Genomic DNA, 17,984 nt, shown 5'->3' with positions numbered 1-17,984 from the left:
CAAATACTGCATAAGAAGTTTAAGGTAGGTGAGAAACTGGGGAAAAGGGGAAACAAAGGCAAATAATGCAGAAAGGGATGCCATTGGATCAGATGGAGATTACTAGTTAATTACTATTAAAGATAATAATAGAATGCTATCATTTGCTGAATGTACACCACTGAGTAGCATTATGAACACCTAAAGAGCTTTTAACACTGTGTAAAAAAGTTGGGGAACCTTCAAGACTGGAAACATTAAAACCAGATTAAACGTACAGAAGAAGCAAAAGGTCATGTACACAGAAACTAACTGCATGAATTTCTTGTAAATCTGAGAACTGATCAAGTAGAAACTGCAGTGGAAAAAAACAAACCAACTGTGTGTCTTAACTATTCACAGCACAACAGAGAGCTATCTGATCACACACCAACAGAGGCAAATGGGATTCTAGTCTGTGATGGGACAAAGTATTTCTAGTTAAGACAAGAAGGGAAGAATGCCATCATATTGCATGAGTAAAGGTTTTATCAGAAATAATTACACATTTTTCTGGTCACCTGCTTTGAAACAATTGAATTCATCTTGGAATAGGTGTAAAGAAATGTTTCCACAATGAGGGAATGGACAATCCATCTCACACAACCAAACTGGCTTCTCAAAATGAAAACACAAAGTATATATGTTTTCCCTTTACACATTGAAAGAACTAATGTTAGGGAGGGAAAGGAGCCATTTCAATTTCAAAAAACAATGATAAAGTTAGCACAAAAGGGCAGGGGAATAAATTGGCCATGAATAAATTCAAGGTGGAATTTACAGAAAGGTTTCTGAGCATCAGAGGAATGAGGTTATAGAACACTCTTCCAAGAGAAGTAATGGAAATAAAAAATCCTAATGAGACTTACAGTGAAGAATGGTCAGTGTATGAGAGATTATTCAACATGGTTGTCTGGGAATCCATGACCCAGGAGGTCCCTTTCAGGGTCCTCATAAATTATATATGAAAGAAAACCTATGAGGTCATATTGTCCCATCAACCTCAATAAAACTAAATAAGCAGAACACGTATGAAAAAGACTGTTGACCAAAACCATAAAATATGCCTCTCTTTTTCCCTCCCCTTTTTAGGAAGGAAAACCAACCAAAATATTCCTTATTAAAAATATGAGTTCCCTGGTAGATTTCTTGAGCTTGTTTCAGACTGGCTTTTCACAAGGAGGCCACCTTACTTAATGTATTGTACCCAGTGCTTGGTCTGGTCCAGTTTCAATAATAACTCAGAAAAATTAACTTACAACACATCTATCAATATCTTAATGTTCTCCTACCTTCACTGGTGGCTCTGGTGCTGGGCTTCTAAGTTCTGGGAGCCTGCAGAACAAAAGATTTTAAATTAAAAATTAAGAGAGATGAATTGCACAACCTAGGGTTTGGAAATCCTTCTTCATGAATGCTGCTTTGGTTATCAGCTGCTCACACATGGCAAGCACTTGCAAAAAAAAGCAGCTCATGGACTGTATTTCTGACTTATGAAACTGTTCAGCTATGGGGCTTCAGGCTGCAAATTGCACACTTTTCCAAAGGCCACCATAACAGAAGCCTTTGAGCAGAACTGAACTGATGAGTAGGCGCAGAGTCCCAGTGATGATCCAAGCCAAGTCTGCTGCTGGCAGGGAACACAAGGATGAGGACGTTGGCTCACCTTCCAGATTTAAATACAAACTAACACAGGTGAGATAAATAAGTCAAACCCAAGGAGCATTGAGTGAGTAGGGAAAAGGAAAGAGGATGGGGGATGAAGACTCAATTTCTGGCTCTGCTGCTTGTGCTTGACAATTCTGGACAAACTGTTCTTTTGGATTTTCCTCCCACTTGTTTTCAAACAGGACACATTACTCAGGGTTTCATCAGGCAATAGTGGTAACAGACCTATCCGACATCTCCCCCAGCTCACAGTTCTTAACACCATAGGAAAGCCAAAAAATAACCCATAATCCACATTTGAAAAATCATGATTCAAGTGTGGCAAATATAATCTCATTGTGTCATTCACTGCACTGCCTTGATGAACAAATCTCCGTATTCAACAGAAATGACCAAATGGACATTAATCCATGCCATGTAAAGCTGTAAGCCAGTTGGAACAATACTTACCCCAAGTATTTTAACAACTCCTTACTCAGATCTTCAGGAATATACTCTGATATTAACCCATGGGCATACCGTACATAGTCTTCAGGAAGAGGTCAGGGAGTGGGAAGGAGGAGAAAAAGAACATTCATGTTACAAAGTCACGTTGCTTTAGCCATGTTGCATGTGCTACCATGAGGCACAAGGTTGAATCACTCACAACAGACTCCTAATGGATACACTGTGATGCTTCTCTGCCTCGACTAGTTTATGTTATATGACACTTGTAGGTTTATTTAAAAAGTAAAGACTTACTACACTCACTTTGTCAGCACATGTTATTAATATCTGCTGCATGTACTTTACAAAAGCTGTTCACTTTCTGAGAGTACTAGATATCGTGTATTTTTCCGAAGAAATTAAATTTTAAAAACCTGCAAAAGTAAAAAGCTGACTCAACAGAACATGCAATCATTAATTTTAAAGCATCTGGATCTTACAATTATTTGGCAAGGGCTTCAGTACTAAAGAACATTTTCTGGCTTCAACTGAAAACAATTAGATGAGACAATGAGTCTATTTCAAAGTCTTGTACTTAATTTTCAGTACTTTATAGAAAATGCCAAGGCCTATCTAAACATCACTGGCAAGACAGGATAATTATCTGTGGAAATATGAACTACTAGAAGCTGTTTTCAGTACAGGGCACTCCTGCTATAAATGTTCTTCTGGAGACTGAGGAAAAAAAGTGACCCTTTTATAACACAAAGTCCTAAACCAGATCTTTTCCGGTCACGTTCTTCACAAGCATTTACTGATCATGGGCTGGATTTTTTAAACTTGCTGTTGTTGAGGCTGCTAGGGAGTAACTGCACCCATGCACAGGAAGCATTTGCCAGACAGATATTAAGCTAAAATCTCCCCTCGGAATTCCAACTCCAACAGGCCAGTTTATCTGCTCATATGCCTCCACACTTAAAGAGTTCAGAAGTACATGGCATACCAACCTTAAGGTGGCAAACAGCTATTACTTTAGTGCCAGAGATAAATTTATCTTTTTTTCCCCATTTTCTCTTTTTTTAACCTGAAAAGCCCAATGCAAACTGGCATTGAAGGAGAAAGCATTAACAAACTGACAGCAGCATACGCATTTCAGTTGAGCTGATAATAAATTCTTACTATCACATATCTGCACTTCTCCTTCCTTCACTGCCTAGATTCATCAAAGATTTTTCACTCTCTAAGCCTACTTTGGGGTCAGGAGAGAACACAAAATAATTCCAACCCAAGACAATTTCACTTCAGCACTTAATATGTCCAATTTACTGCTTAAGAAAAATATTCCAATAATTTCTCTCTTTGCATTATGACACTGAATGGTGAGTCCAAATCAACTGCTATTATTTCATACTAAATACAAAACACATTCCCTTTGCATTTCTGACTTGAAGCCATCTTCACTATCTTCCTTTACTAATTTAAAAATACCACTCTTTGCCTCCTATGGAGACTGTGTTCTTACACCAGCCTATCTTGTTATTAATCTTTCATCAAACATTAGGAATATTGCACACTTCCCTTCTTTGTCTTCTGAATGAAATAGTCAGGTCCCATATGATAAACCTCCCCTACTTCCCTATTTGCTCTCGTTATATCCTCCCCTATTTTTGCCCTACAACTCTGTAGATGCTAACTACATATACCCATCTATTTTTAAGGTGCTGAAATTTCATAATACCCCAATGAAAACAATTCTGTACAGAAATAAATTGCACTGTCACAGCAGTGAAAATCAGACAAGAAAATGAGTCTTACTAGAAATAAGTGTTGAGTAATGCCCATTTGACTTCCTGTCATACACCTTGCCACATACAGCGGGACTGCCTCCAAAACTCACTTACTTTAGACCCCAGTATTCCCAATTTCAATGCTGCTCTCTCAAATATGAAAACCCAAGGTTTTTAAAAAGACTACTATAATCATGTCACTACAAATAAAGAGCAGGGTGGGAAAAAAACCACTGCGGATGAAATATTTAATTATAAATTTCAGAGAAAAAGTATTTAACCATAGTCAAGATGGTTGTTGCCAGGACACTTTCCTCTTTCTTTAAAAAAGTAGGGGTTGGGAAAAAGGTGAAAAGCTACTGTGAAGTTAAAGCCACAACTTTTGCAATTTTATCTCTTTTTAAAAACCATATATAACAATCTCTGTTCTATAAAATTGTCTATTTGCCTTGTAAATCTCATTTATGTTGTTTCTTTTGATATCATGACTTGGTAGCTCATTTTCCACTTTGTGAGCAAGCTGCTTTGTTTCTTCTTAATTTTCAATAGCATGAAGACTTCTGACTGTCTTTGTAATAAGAAACAATTTGCCTTGGTTCATCTTGCTCTAAACTGTTCTTAATTTTCATTAACATTTGAAGATTTTATTCCGAATCCATTTTCAGGTTTCTCTACAGAATTTTGTGTCAGTAACATTCAGAACATTGTCCTCCCCAGCAAAATGGTGAATAGAAGCAAACAGGATCCCACGAGACTTTTTGGTAATAGGACTGTTATAATTTAATACATCTATTATCAAAATTTTGCCCTTAATAATTACACATTTGTGCATTTTGTAGTGGGTTGAGGATGGTAAAATGCCAGTGCACCCACAAAAAAGCATCCAACTTGTACATTTGTTGCATGAAGTAATGTTTGGACCAGAAGCCTTTTCTCTGTGACCATGACTTCCTACGATCCCTTCACCATTTTGAAGAATTCTATGAATGCTAATACTCCATGCATCCTAATAAAAATAATAATGAAAAGAAGCATGTTCTAATACAGACACACTTACTGGGTGGGAACTCATATACATTATAAATATGTGTCCTATTCTTTAACACAGTCTCAATTCAGCAAAGCACTTCAGCAAATATTTCACTGAGAAAAATGTTTCCTCCTTGAACTGTGAAGAAGCTAAGAGAACCCCAGCTGAGACCACTGTAATTGTTAATTACAATGTCATCTGATGAATATAGCAAAGAACTTGGAAAAGCCAAGGCACAGAGTCGCAACTTATATGGAATTTTTTGTACAGGGTATAAATTTACTGCAAAGGACAATTTCAATATATTTTAGTTTCTAATCATGTGTTTTATCTCTACTTATGTGACTTCACAACAATGGAATTCATTACGATGTTTAGTTTTCTTACCTTCCTGAGCATCTGTGATCTGCTTACTGTTGATAAATGTACTTGCAAGCACCCTTTCACCTACTGATATATTGTTGCTTTTAAGTGCTTTCACTGTTTGATTAACCTACAGAAAACCAAAGAATGAAATGCCTGTATCAATATTGTTATGCACATGTTAATGCAGTGACAAAGCTCTTGTAATTTTGTTTCAAGCATATAAAACACTCAAGTTATGGACTGTGGTGAAATTTAATATACATTTGTAATGACTAGCAGATGAGCTCAAAAAACCCAAAGAAACTAGCATGTCTTTGAACATGTTGCCTTGGCAACACAGCACCACTTTTGCAGCACCCTAAGATGAGCTGAGCTACTCAGACTCAACAGCCATGATTATACAGGTGAGAAATACACCTGCTCAGAGAACACTCTTGAGCTCAGCAGGATGGCAAAGGCAGTCCTGGTGGAAATCAAAGATTAAAGACTTTACAGGGCACTGATGTGCTGGATCCAACAGAGAGAGAACTGTCAGACAAAGGTATTTTCAACAACACAAACAGGTACCTGTTCACATGTAAATATTCAGGTAATCATTGCAAAATAGGTATTCATTCCCATGCCTCATCACTGCAGAAAGTGGACCAGATTTTGTGCTTGCATTGATTAATTTAAATGACAAGGCCTCCTCATCATGTGATGCACAACCTCTTTTTCTATAGAGCGGCATCATGTTAAGGGCACATGTGCATGAGTCAAATGAAATTGACTTTCTTTATACCGAAACAAAGACCCCATCAAGCTTAGCTTTAACACTAGTTTATTACTGGCAAACTCTACAGGCCTCTTGAACAGCATGATTGGATCAGGATAATAGCAACCAAACCAGGACCATTCTGAGTGAACTCTGCCAAAACTTCAGGAAACACATTTGTAGCACAAAACCAAGGTAGTTCTGTCAGCTTCAAAGCACAGCAGAATTTAGAAACTGTAACAATTAAAACCCTCCTCTAGCCCATCTATGAAAGGGACAAAGCAAAAGCAAGCCCCTCACCTTATGCAAAGCCCACAGCAATAAGCTGACAGCATCTTCTTCCTACCCACACCCCATATAAGCCCCTTTCATGGCCAGTCCCGTCAAAAAGAGAAATGCAACAAGCTTGTTAATATCTCTAACACCTGATCACATTCCCAAGTGGAGCAACTTTACTGTGATGTCTGTCCTTCTTGGACAGGACACGTACCTTGAACTGAGGCACAGCACATGGTTCCAATGCAAATATGGACAAGCTAAAAAGCATTTCCATTTTAAACAAATAGCAATTTTAAAGCAAAAGCGAAACACAATACCTTTTTCTTTAACCACTTCAGTGTCTTCTCTCGGCTGTATTTGTGGAATTTCTGACTGCCAATCTCTGAGAAAAAACAAGCAAGGGGAAAAATGTCATGTCTGGTTTGGATTGCAGTTTCAATACCTTTAAAATCTTTTAACTTGTAGATAGAATATAAAAGTTAATTTGCATCTTGCACATGTTTGATATCAGGGCAATAAGTTTAAAAAATATTGGAAGCAAAAAAAAAAAAATAAACAGGCTGAGCTGATATGAACAAGTCTGGACAATCTGACAGTTCTTTAATTAGGACCTAATCCAGCAAAGCACAGATTTTATTTATTTATGTGCAATCTTGGGTTCTCTTATTCACTAAGATTCTTCTCGAGCCCTTGTAGCTTCATTCACCTTCACTGCCCTGTGTCACCAGACTGGTGATTTTAACTACGCAACTTATAACACAAAATTATGGTTCCACAATTTTATTTTTTTTTAAACAACAGATTATCTTAAATCTTTATGTACTGGATTTCAGCACCTAGTAAGGGACCAGGACAGAGAGTTGGTTACTGAAGCTAAACCATCCACCTCTTCTATAAACCCTTTCCCTATCAGTTCTCCTCTCTCATGTCAGAGTGACTAAAACAGGATTTTTACTTCTATCCCCCTTTTACATGATTCAATAAAATGTTAAAAGAAAATACAGAATCCAAAATAGTGAAACTCACTCCTTGTGGGAGGAAGTACATGATTCACTTATGATTTATGGAGCAACACAAATTAACTTGATGATATAAGAATTCTGGAGAGTGCTTCCCCTGTGATAACGAGGGCATCATGAGCACTTGCTATTCACATGTGATCTGGAGATACATCCGTTCAAAACATCCAGGCAAAAGAGACAATTACAAAGGCTCAGGGAAATTTCAGTATAAAAATTCAATGTTAACTCACAGAAAGCTACATTTGGGAAATGGAATCAGATGCCTAATAAGATTTCACAGGAGATTTTGGAGCCTGCTGCTTCAGTCCTTTTCTTTAACAGGTATTTCAGTAAGTTTTGATCTCCTGTATACCATTCCCATAAATACCTACATCTGTTTCATGTCATTTACTGATACAGTGTCATATTCCAACACTCATTTCATGGATTTTCCTTCTCCCCTGGCAAACAACAACATATTATTTATGATTCCTTCAGCATTTCCTTCTTTGGGGTTTATCTTGGCTCTTCCAAATTGCACACTAACAGTGAACTATTATGTGCTCTTTCTGCATGCATGGCAGGGGGTATGGAGAGGTCAAGGAAAGCTGCTTGCAAGATAAAAGTTTAAATCTCTCTCAATAGTTGTATAATAGCAAAATGCAAAAATTCTTCAGAGCAAAAATGAAAAAAATACACTAATGTACACTTTGTTTAATGATGAGCTGCAGGTAAAACAATTAGCTGTGACATTGCTGGCTGCAGGCTTTAGGACTTAGAAGCTCTGAAAGAAAAGGAGCAGAAATGGAGAAACTCTCTGGATACTTGAACCTGCTTCTCAAAGGGCTAACGTGGTTTGGGTTCAAGCACAGTGAGTACAATTCATGGATTCCTCTCTTATCTAAGAAAGTTTGAGGAAGGGACATCCTCTGGGCCCCATCCCCCAACCCATGCTGAAAAGTAATTCTAGTCTGGATTCCCAGGCAGACTCCCCCACAACAGCATGATTCAGAGTGACTCAGGGAAAGGAAATGTAGAACTGTGAAGCCATTTTCATTAAAACATGTGAAAAATAATTACACTGAACCCTTCAGAGATCACTTTGTTTGAAAATATTTTGTGTGCTTGACAGTTTTGACTATTAAACCCTAGAAACTGACAATATTCGAGACCTCTGAAGAATTAAAGTGAGTTATGAAAGTCACAAACTGCTGACAAAAGGATTCAATATTGGAACGTGGATTTAACATGTGATGCACATTTGATATTGGTGAGAGTTAGTGACTACATTTGATAATATGAGTATATATTGGAAAGCCTTTTGTTCCCTAATGTGTCTGGTGCCTATAAAACTGGTCTGAGACATCTGGAAAGATTGGGTTTGAGAAATACAGATGGAATATAAGTGGTTCTACAATTAAATAATATGTTCAGTGATCGGGTAATCGCTATGTAGACTTGGAAGTTTCCCTGATGTATTGTTGAGCAAACTGCCTAAAGCACATTTTAAAATCCATTTTCTCAGTGTTTTCCATAACTCTGAAACTTATAGGGCCCCTTTTTTCCTACCTCCTGGGAATACAAGCTTGGCAATATTATTTAGTTCTTCTAATCAGGTAAGTTTTCTTGGCTCTTCATGTTAATCACATCAGACAAGATCATAGTGCAGCTTTTGCCTAGCAAAATGAAACAAAGAGTAACACTCTAGAACTGGAATTCATAACCCTTTCTTAAACCCTCTCTACTGTACATTCAATCCAATGTCAAAATTTATTAGCAAACAACCTGCCTCACCCAGACTTAGTGAGCTGTAACACACCCTTTCCACAACTACTAAAGCAGGTAATTCAGAATTTAATTCAACTAAATGAATTTTCAGTGCCCTTCAAGAATGAGGCCAGGGAAGCTGGATTTTCTGCTAATTCAGTAAGTGTAAACTGTGAGTGCTCTGGGGTAAGAATTTCTTAGACAGATGTTAAAAGTCTTAAGACTAAATGAAGAGTGAAATAATTATGTTGTTAAGTTCTGTCAAGCAGAACAGAGCTGCAGAAGCCTTAACGCAACTGGTATTTCTTGCCCTAATGCTCTACTCCTAAAATGAGAAAGGCTACAAAGTGGACAAAAGCTCTTAAGAGCCAGAAACAGTGAGTACCTGAAGTCATAATGCTGGTATTTTTTACAAGCAATAAAAGACATGAGAATATGAAACACATAGAAGTGGATTAAACAGAAAGGTGATGTGTGCATGACAGGCAAGAAAGTGCCAAGGGGTTTGTTGCATAACAGTACTCTTGGTGTTCTATAAAAAGAAAGAAATCCTAAGAACAAGCTCCACTGTAACCCAATCCAAACCTGAACAAGAAAAGAAGTAGCATGTACAGGCAGGTACATGCCTGGGAAAATCCAAGAACATCACATAAAGATGATGGGTGCGTGTGTGTACAGCTTTTATGACAAAAGCATTGTTGACCTCACATTTCAAAACAAAACCCAGGAAGCGAACACACCTTTAATAGCTAATACAATTTGTTGGCAAAATGACACAAACTTATGGGTGTACATAATAGATTACTTAAAATGGAAAAAACCAAGCAGTGAAGCATCTTCACTACTAAGAGAATACAGTTTATGGAAAGATGATCCCAGATGGATAATAACTGCAAATACAGTATCAGAATGGATACAGAAGTTAGACCAAGACACAAGATCTTGTCTATAGCAAAGACTTTAAAAAAAACTTTTGTTTTGGGAACATAAATACTGCCCAAAGGCTTTACTGTTGTTTGGAGGAAGTGCCCCTTCAAAAAAAAAATCCAGACCTTGTCCTAAGTTCCTATGCAGACTCAAGTATGACAGCCAAAAGGATGTGGCTCCATTTTTCCCCTTCTGAGATGGGCAACCAACCTGACTTCCATTATGATAATGTGATCTCCTTAGTGGATGAGGGAAAGGCTGTGCATGTTGTCTATCTACACTTCTGGAAAGCATTTGACACTGTCAGCTCATGGCTTGGACAGGTACCCTCTACACTGGGTAAAAACCAGTCTGGATGGCCAGGCCCAGAGAACTGTGCTACATCCAGCTGGGAGTCAGGCACTAGTGACCCCAAGGCCAATTTTTTATCTGATATCTTTATCAATAATTTGTATGGGGGGATTGAGTGTACCCTCAGTCAGTTCACAGACAACAGCAAGCTGGGCAGGAGTGTTGATCTACTGCAGGGTAGGAAGGCTCTGCAGAGGAATCTGGAAAGGTTGGATTGATGAGCTGAGACCTAATAGCATGAGGCTCAACATGGACAAATGCCAGGTCCTGCACTTGGGTCAACAAACAACAAACCTCTGCAGCACTGCAGGCTGGGGGCAGAGTGGCTGAAAAGCTGCTCAGCAGGAAGGGATCTGGAGGTGCTGGTCAACAGGGGCTGAATATGATCCAGCAGTGTGCCCAGGTGGCCAAGAAGACCAATGCATCCTGGCCTGTATCAGGTATAGGGTGGCCAGCAGGACCAGGGCAGTGACTGTCCCCATCAGCACTGATGAGGCCACACCTCCAGTTCTGGGCCCCTTACTAGAAGAAGGACATTGGGGTGCTGGAGTGTGTCCAGAGAAAGGCAACATAGCTGGTAAAGGGTCTGGAGCACTGTCTGATGAGGAGCAGCTGAAGGTGCTGGGGGTGTTTACTTTCAATGAGGCTCAGGGGGGACCTTGTTGCTCTCTACACCTAACAGAAACAGAAAGGAGTTGCACTGAAGTGGGGGTTGGTTTCTTCTGCCATGTCTCAAGTGGAAGGACAAAAGGAAATGGCCTTAAGCTGCACCAGGAGATGTTTGCATCAGATATTAGAAGAATTTGTTCACTGGAATGGTGATCAGGCCTTGGAATAAAGTGCCCAGGTCAATGGTGGAATCACAGTCTCTGGAAGCGTTCAAGAGAAGTCTGGATGTGGTACTTGGAAATACGGTTTAGGAGTGATTATGGTAGTGCTAGGTTGACACTTGGATTGACAATCTTGAAGGTTTCATCCAACCTTGATGGTGTTGTCATTGTGTACACAGAAGTTTAACAGCTCTTCTCTCACCCTGGCTACCATGTTACACAAGCTGTAGGGCACAGCAATTGCCTGAAAGCTTAAAAATACTTTTTAATGGAAATACTTGTCACTTCATGAGAAGGCAAAAAGGGTTTTGCTTTTCAGATGCCCCTATCCTAGAGAAGCCTTCTCAAAAGTCAGAAGTCACCCAAAGAAAAAGATTGTTTGGTCCAAAATTATACAAAATGTAACTAAATGTTTCTGTAGGCTCTTTTGGAAATGCAGGAGGAATAGTAATATTACTCCACAGTTATGTGTTTATGGAAGCACATAATTCCAACTACTCCAGTCCCAAAGAGAATGTGACAACAGCCTTGCTACCTAGATTTTCTGCCCTGAAGTTCAAGTGCAACTTCCCTACCCTACTGCACATGCACCATAAAAAGCTCAAAACACTTAAACTTGTTCACCTAAATTAACTTACAGCTTCCACCCCTCACAAACACCTTAATGTTCTATACAGCTAGAAGGAGGTCTGGTCTTTTACTTAGCAGACACTATTTTTTCATCACCTTTCCTTAGCCACTTCCCAATTATCTGTAGATCATCAAAATATTTCTTCTTACATATATATATGAATGATAAGGGTCAGCTTGCTTCGTGAAAGCAAATTCTTAATGTTTGTAGCTTTCAATCTATCTTTTAACTTAAATCTCAACTGCTTGGAGCAGCTCTGGTGCATAAGAATCAGACAGCTTACTCCTTTTGCATTTGGTGGTGCAAAAGATTCCTGTATGTTCTCCTGTAGGTCTCCATGTGCATGCAGGGAAATCTCCATTCCCTATCAGGGAGTTAGCAAGCCTAAGTAGAATGCTATTTAAAGGACTGAAAATAAAAACCGAGGTCTTGCACGTTTTGTGTATCTGCAAACCTACAAAAATAATGTCACGCTTCTGTCCCTTCCCTAGAAAGCATATATTGTCCTCAAATAAAACGAAAGCCCCCACACCAAAGGGAATTCTGAGCAAAGGCTGAGGAAACTATGTACAGAATTGATAGCTTGCTAACTTTTTCCATTTGAGTTTTCTCACTCATATACATATGCATCCCAATCAATTTTTGTATTTTAAAACAATTAAGTCTTTAAGCTTAAACCCACAAAACTAAATTATGCAATGCCAGAAAATTTGTGTTCTTCTTTCTCAACAGCATATTTCTTCTTCTCCAGCTTTTTTCTACTTGTTTCAATGGTTTGAGACAAAGGATTAAAAAAAGTAAAATGGACCTTTTCCATGCCAGACCATCCTACACTAAATAAAGAATTGAAAGAGATGTAAGATTCTGATCCAAGTCAAAGAGACTTCACAACATATACAATAATGTCAAGAAGCCAGCTATGATTGGTTTATCATTTGTATGACACCTAGCAGCAAGACTCCATGAGATTTTCAGACTTGCAGCAGATAATCTGAGATCCACATATTTCTATTCACAAGACTGCAATGACAAGCTCTAAGCCTAAGCTTCTGTTTTTAAAGTACAGCTGTGTCCAGCACTTCAGTTGTTTGGTAAAGCAAAAAACAATATTTAAATCTATCTTGTAATGAGGTGACACTAACAAATTGAGTCTTTTTTTATTTGTCCTCCCTCCCTTCCCACCCCATTTTTTCACCTTTTTCTTCTGTTACGTGCTGTATGTACTGTTTAACATCTGCACACTTCAGCAGCAGTGGGCAGCTAGGGTATTCTGAGTCTAGCACAACTTGATCAAGTGGCTGGAACTTTCCTTGCTGCTGAAAATACATCAAAGGGATTACAAAAGCATTACTAAAATGTTAAGACACATATATACACACTACACATATGTATATAAATATATATGCATGCAATGGCCATAGCTTTAAAATAAAGGATTTAAAGAAGATTGTATTTTGAATGGTAACACATGACACATTCAGAAACTGATTACAAAGCAAGCTATAAATATTTATTTCAGACCAGTAAATACCTGCAAAATGCTGAACTCTTCAAACACTGCGCTTAAAAGGCCAAATTTAAAACAACATAGGGAGAAACTAATGTGAAGTACAGCAGGATTTTTTGGAAGATGACATAAGACACAGTAGTCAGTGTGTGCCAATAGTGTTTTAGACCAAAACCTGTTGGATTAAACCCAGTGTCATAACTTCCATTCAAATTTTGCTTTTCCTTCCACAAAGATAAATCTCAAAGGAGCAGGGCAGCTTCTGGAACACAGTATTAACCTTTCACCTCTGCAAAGTCAATTCCAGTTTGGCCAGAGTAGGGATATAAAGTGATTTTGGCACAACTTAAATAGCCCCACACATGACAGAATCATCAAACAAATTTTGCCATTGCCAAACAATGCATAATCATTCAGCATGGTTTGGCACAACTGGCAACCTTCCCTTTGGAAAGATCCTTTAGTGCATCAGTACAAAGAGTCTGTGAACTTCTCATGCTTAGAGAGTGCGCGGTCTCTGCAGACAAGGCTGAACTCATTATACTGGTCAGCATGAAAAAACCCACTTGGGGTACAGTGCTTTCATTATTAATTAATTCTCTTTCTAGACACTCAGAGGCTTAATAAAAGTAACCATCTATTGTTAAATCACAATAAAAACAAGAAAAAAAGTCCCAAACAAACACAAAAAAAGCAGAACCGAGAAAGTATTTAGAGGGTTTCTTCTCCTTAAAAGGGAAAAGGCACAATAACTGTGGCAAAAAGACTTTAGGAGACACAAAAATAAAACTGCAATAAGCTCTTTCTTACAGATAACTGACCTGCTTGTATCCCAAAGCAAGACAGCTGCATTTACCTCATGCATGGGCACAGAGCCTACGCCAAGAAAGGTGCTGTATAGGAGATGGCTCTGCTCAGAGACACACAAAGCAATCCTGCATCACACTATCAAAATCAAAGGACAGTGCAAAGGATGATTCTATGATATCCAGTGATGCCCATTAGTTCAAGCTGGAAGCGACTGTGCTGCATTCAGGCTAACCTTGCCACAAGACTGCAGAATACACTAACTTAGGCAAGGTGCTGCAGGAAAGCATTTGCCCTTTTTTAGGACCCACAACAGCTCTATGCATTTATCTGGCATCATGCCTGGCCTAGAAAACCAGAAAACCTAGAAAACAATGTACTGAAAAAGTGAAGGGCAGCACAGGACTCTTCCCATGCACAGAAACAGCAGCAGTAGCTGTCCTTTACTCAGGCTACCTCAACACCACCCCACATAAAGAGAGATTTACTACTTCCCTAATTTAAGTTTGATATAAAGCTTTCAAAGGAGTGATGAATTCAGAGTGCAGTGCCCAGGGAACAAACTGAACTACTTGTGGAATGACCTCTTCTGATTGACCAGCCTGACCAGCGAAATACAGAGTATCTGCACACCCTATACCTTAAATAATTAAAAAATCACAACAGAACAGTAAGTTACTATTACAAAAGTATAAGGTGACTTTATATCTTCACCATAAATAATTTTTTCTCTTGCATTCTCCACTTGCAATCTAAAGCAGAAAATAGCAAGCAACCTTGTAGAAATTCTTTAGAGCAAAACGTCTTAGGATGCACAGAGTGCATTGTCTCCACAAAACAAAACAAACAAGCAAAAAAAACAACAAAAAAATCAACATTTCAATATTATTTTGTGCCCCTTTTTTCAAAGGCTGCTTATTAAAAAATATCAGAAAATTTGCCTCCAACTTTTGATATATTTCAGAAATTTAAGTGAGGTTTTGCTACACCCACAACAAACCAATGAACCCATTTTTTAATTACCCAACTTTTGGATACTCAGTCATCCCATTGCTGTTCTATGATATGGCATCTCTACAAATGTTGTTGTTTCCTTTCAAGATCAAACTGCCACAGAAATGTTCCTCCTTCCTCCTCCATAGCATCCAAATTATTCTTTCTTTTCCCCTTCTTTCCCAAAATAACCATTTTACTGATGCCTCAGAAAGGGCACTAGTTTGTTTTGATCTGATGACATGTCAGCATTTTAAATTCAATAGTTCTGGGACAGGCTCCCACAAAAAGACAAAAGAGATTCTCTTCTCTAAAAAAAAGAAGGTGATTACTGCTTGCTGAGATTGAAAGCTGACTCTTGTAGCATAATTTACCAACCAAAAAACTTGATGGAAACAAAAATACTTCTAGGTATTAAGATAATACTGCTTTAAAAGCAAATTAAATTTCCATTATTATGGAAAGCCACTCTTTGTAAAATTAACATAGCTTCTGCAGAACTGAAGTCAGAAATAATGTTTTGTCCTGAGAATTCCAGAAGAAAAAATAAAGTAGGCTTACCTCTTTGTCTGCCTTTATGAGGTAGTAAAGTATCAGAAATAGGGGGTCCATTGGTGTAACAAACAGCAGGCGCCCATCTAGGTGACAGATATGCAAAAGTAAGTTTCCACAATATAATGACTTTTTGGGGCTTTAGGATGTTTTTTAGGAGTGTGAACAACTTTTTTTTTTTAATAAGAATCCCAATATTTTAATAAAACAAACAGGAAAATAGTATTTGTAATTTCATATTAAAAATACAGATATAACTCTATTCTCTACCCACCAAACCAAAACACAAACTCCACTTCAGGACTTCTGCTTTGTGTACTCTGAGTTTTGCCTTTTTTCTGGCCTGTATTAAAACCAGCAAAATTGAAGCTGCCCTCTATTGGCAGATTTGGGGGCAACAGAAATTGGATTGGTACACCAGAGATATTCAGCAATACTCCACCTCTAACACTGGGCAAGGTAACACTGCACTGGCAGAAGAGACAGGCAGGACAAGAAAGAATTTCAAGGGCTAGTTAAGTGAGAGCTGCCTTCATCTGCAAAGGGAGAATCTGATGCAGTCTCCTAATGGAACAAAATAAACTTAGATCAGAATACATGGCTCAGAGTGCTGCATTCAAGGTTACACACAAAGGAAGAACTTGGTCTCCCATTGAAACAGACACCTCTGCCCATCTGGAGTTCATTGCAGGACAATGGCTTAGTCAGGCCTTTTGTACAACTGCAGATAATTGAAACAATGTAAGATCAAGGAAATTCACTAATGAGACCAAATAATTGATGACAATTTGACAGTAATTAGCAAACCAAAAGCAAATAAATGTAATTATTTTTGTTTTAAATCACATGATTAAGATAATTAAAGAAAAGGAAATCCTATTATGATGGCCCTAAAACTAACAAAAGATCATGTGGGAAGAATGTGTTTTGGGCAAAGCTGATATCCAACCTACCATGTGTATTGCCAACATGATGCTCAGTGTGAGGCACGGCAAGCATCAGGGCTACTTACAAACACGAAAGCTTTGATATTGAAATTGGAAGGAAAAAGACCCACTAGCCACTTTCTAAAAGCTTCCATTTAAATGCTTTCCACCCAGCCTCCAGGAGGAGTTATTTTTGTTTTTCTAAAGATTCAGACTCACTAGAAGTGTATAAAGACCTCTGCCCTTCTCTGCAGATAACCAGATAAATTGTTTTAACTGCAAACACACAGATTTTTTTTTTTTATTGTTCTTCTCCTGACCTTTTCAGAGATACAGCAGCCCTAACATTCAGGAACAATTTTTCTACTGTATTTTTAAAAGAAAACTGAGGGCATGATTTCTTAAGGCAACTGTTTCCCAAGGGCCAAAATAAAGGTTAGAAAGGGAGAGAGAATACAATGTGGACATAATTGGGAGCAGGGAGCAGACCCAGTCTGTTGGCTCACCCCCAAGACAGAGCAAGGAAAAGCTCAGAGACATACTGCTTGCACTGCTTTATGTGCCTGCAGAGAATGTTTAAAAGGTAGCACACACTTTGGGATATCACTGTTAAAGAAGGCATATGTCTGGAAGGGTTGCTTTTATTTATTACTATAAAAGGACTTTTCTCTAATGAAAAGGAATAAAACAAATATACCTTAATCTCCTGAATTAATACTTATGGACATGCTGGTCTGTGGACATGCTGGCAGAGAAAGACTGCTACAATAACATCCTTACTGAAAATGGATTGTGAAAGCCATCCCAAGCAAGTTACACAAGCTTCCTCCTCATTTTCACAAAGGTGAACAGGATCAGAGAATGTCCAGGATATTACAGACCAGCCCCCTTCAGAGAGAACACTGAAATGGCAGCTTCAGACCTCTCCTGAGAACTCAGCACTTAGGCTGGGGACTACAGAGGCAATTTAAAGAACACAAGACCATACATTCCAGTGCTTGGAGCTCTAACACACCACTTTGCTTGGCTAGCTAAGGCCTTCCAGCCCTTTCTTTTCTTTCCCATAGGACAATACATATAAACTTACACAGAAGACTTGCTGGTGTGATTGACAAGGAAAGCTAACTATTTTATGGCACTTCAGTTTAAACACAACTGAATTACTTACCCCTCCTTCCCCCTTCAAAAAATGACAAATGAACATCAGTCTAATTGAGGCTGCCAAAGGCAACCTTTTAAAGAGAAATGACAAAGCCCCCAGCCCTGGTTAAATCCATATGGCAAATGAGTCTATCAGAAGGTGGGGATATGATGCAGCATGTCTCAAACAAGGAAAAACACCTGTAAATTTACTAGAAGAATGA

The 17,984-nt window shown here is 38.4% G+C and overlaps 1 protein-coding gene across 4 annotated transcripts in view; it reads right to left on the bottom strand.

Annotated features, from left to right (window-relative positions):
* Nucleotides 1–17,984, bottom strand: part of RNASEH2B (ribonuclease H2 subunit B) — a 43,250-nt gene that overhangs the window by 11,014 nt on the left and 14,252 nt on the right. For 3 of the 4 annotated variants that reach the window (XM_077173713.1, XM_054654903.2, XM_077173712.1), the window contains exons 4-9: nucleotides 15,704–15,780; nucleotides 13,031–13,151; nucleotides 6,646–6,710; nucleotides 5,317–5,422; nucleotides 2,137–2,215; nucleotides 1,311–1,353 (exon numbers count right to left, since the gene is read on the bottom strand). In XM_077173713.1, coding sequence (XP_077029828.1) covers nucleotides 1,311–1,353; nucleotides 2,137–2,215; nucleotides 5,317–5,422; nucleotides 6,646–6,710; nucleotides 13,031–13,151; nucleotides 15,704–15,780 — 491 coding nt within the window. The remainder of the gene's footprint in view (nucleotides 1–1,310; nucleotides 1,354–2,136; nucleotides 2,216–5,316; nucleotides 5,423–6,645; nucleotides 6,711–13,030; nucleotides 13,152–15,703; nucleotides 15,781–17,984) is intronic. The other variant, XM_054654904.2, reaches the window with a different exon arrangement.

The sequence above is a fragment of the Agelaius phoeniceus genome, chromosome 2 (genome assembly GCF_051311805.1).
Source record: "Agelaius phoeniceus isolate bAgePho1 chromosome 2, bAgePho1.hap1, whole genome shotgun sequence".
Taxonomy (NCBI): Eukaryota; Metazoa; Chordata; class Aves; order Passeriformes; family Icteridae; genus Agelaius; species Agelaius phoeniceus.
The sequence above is the reverse complement of the archived record's forward strand: the minus strand, read 5'-3'. Positions and strand labels throughout refer to the sequence as shown.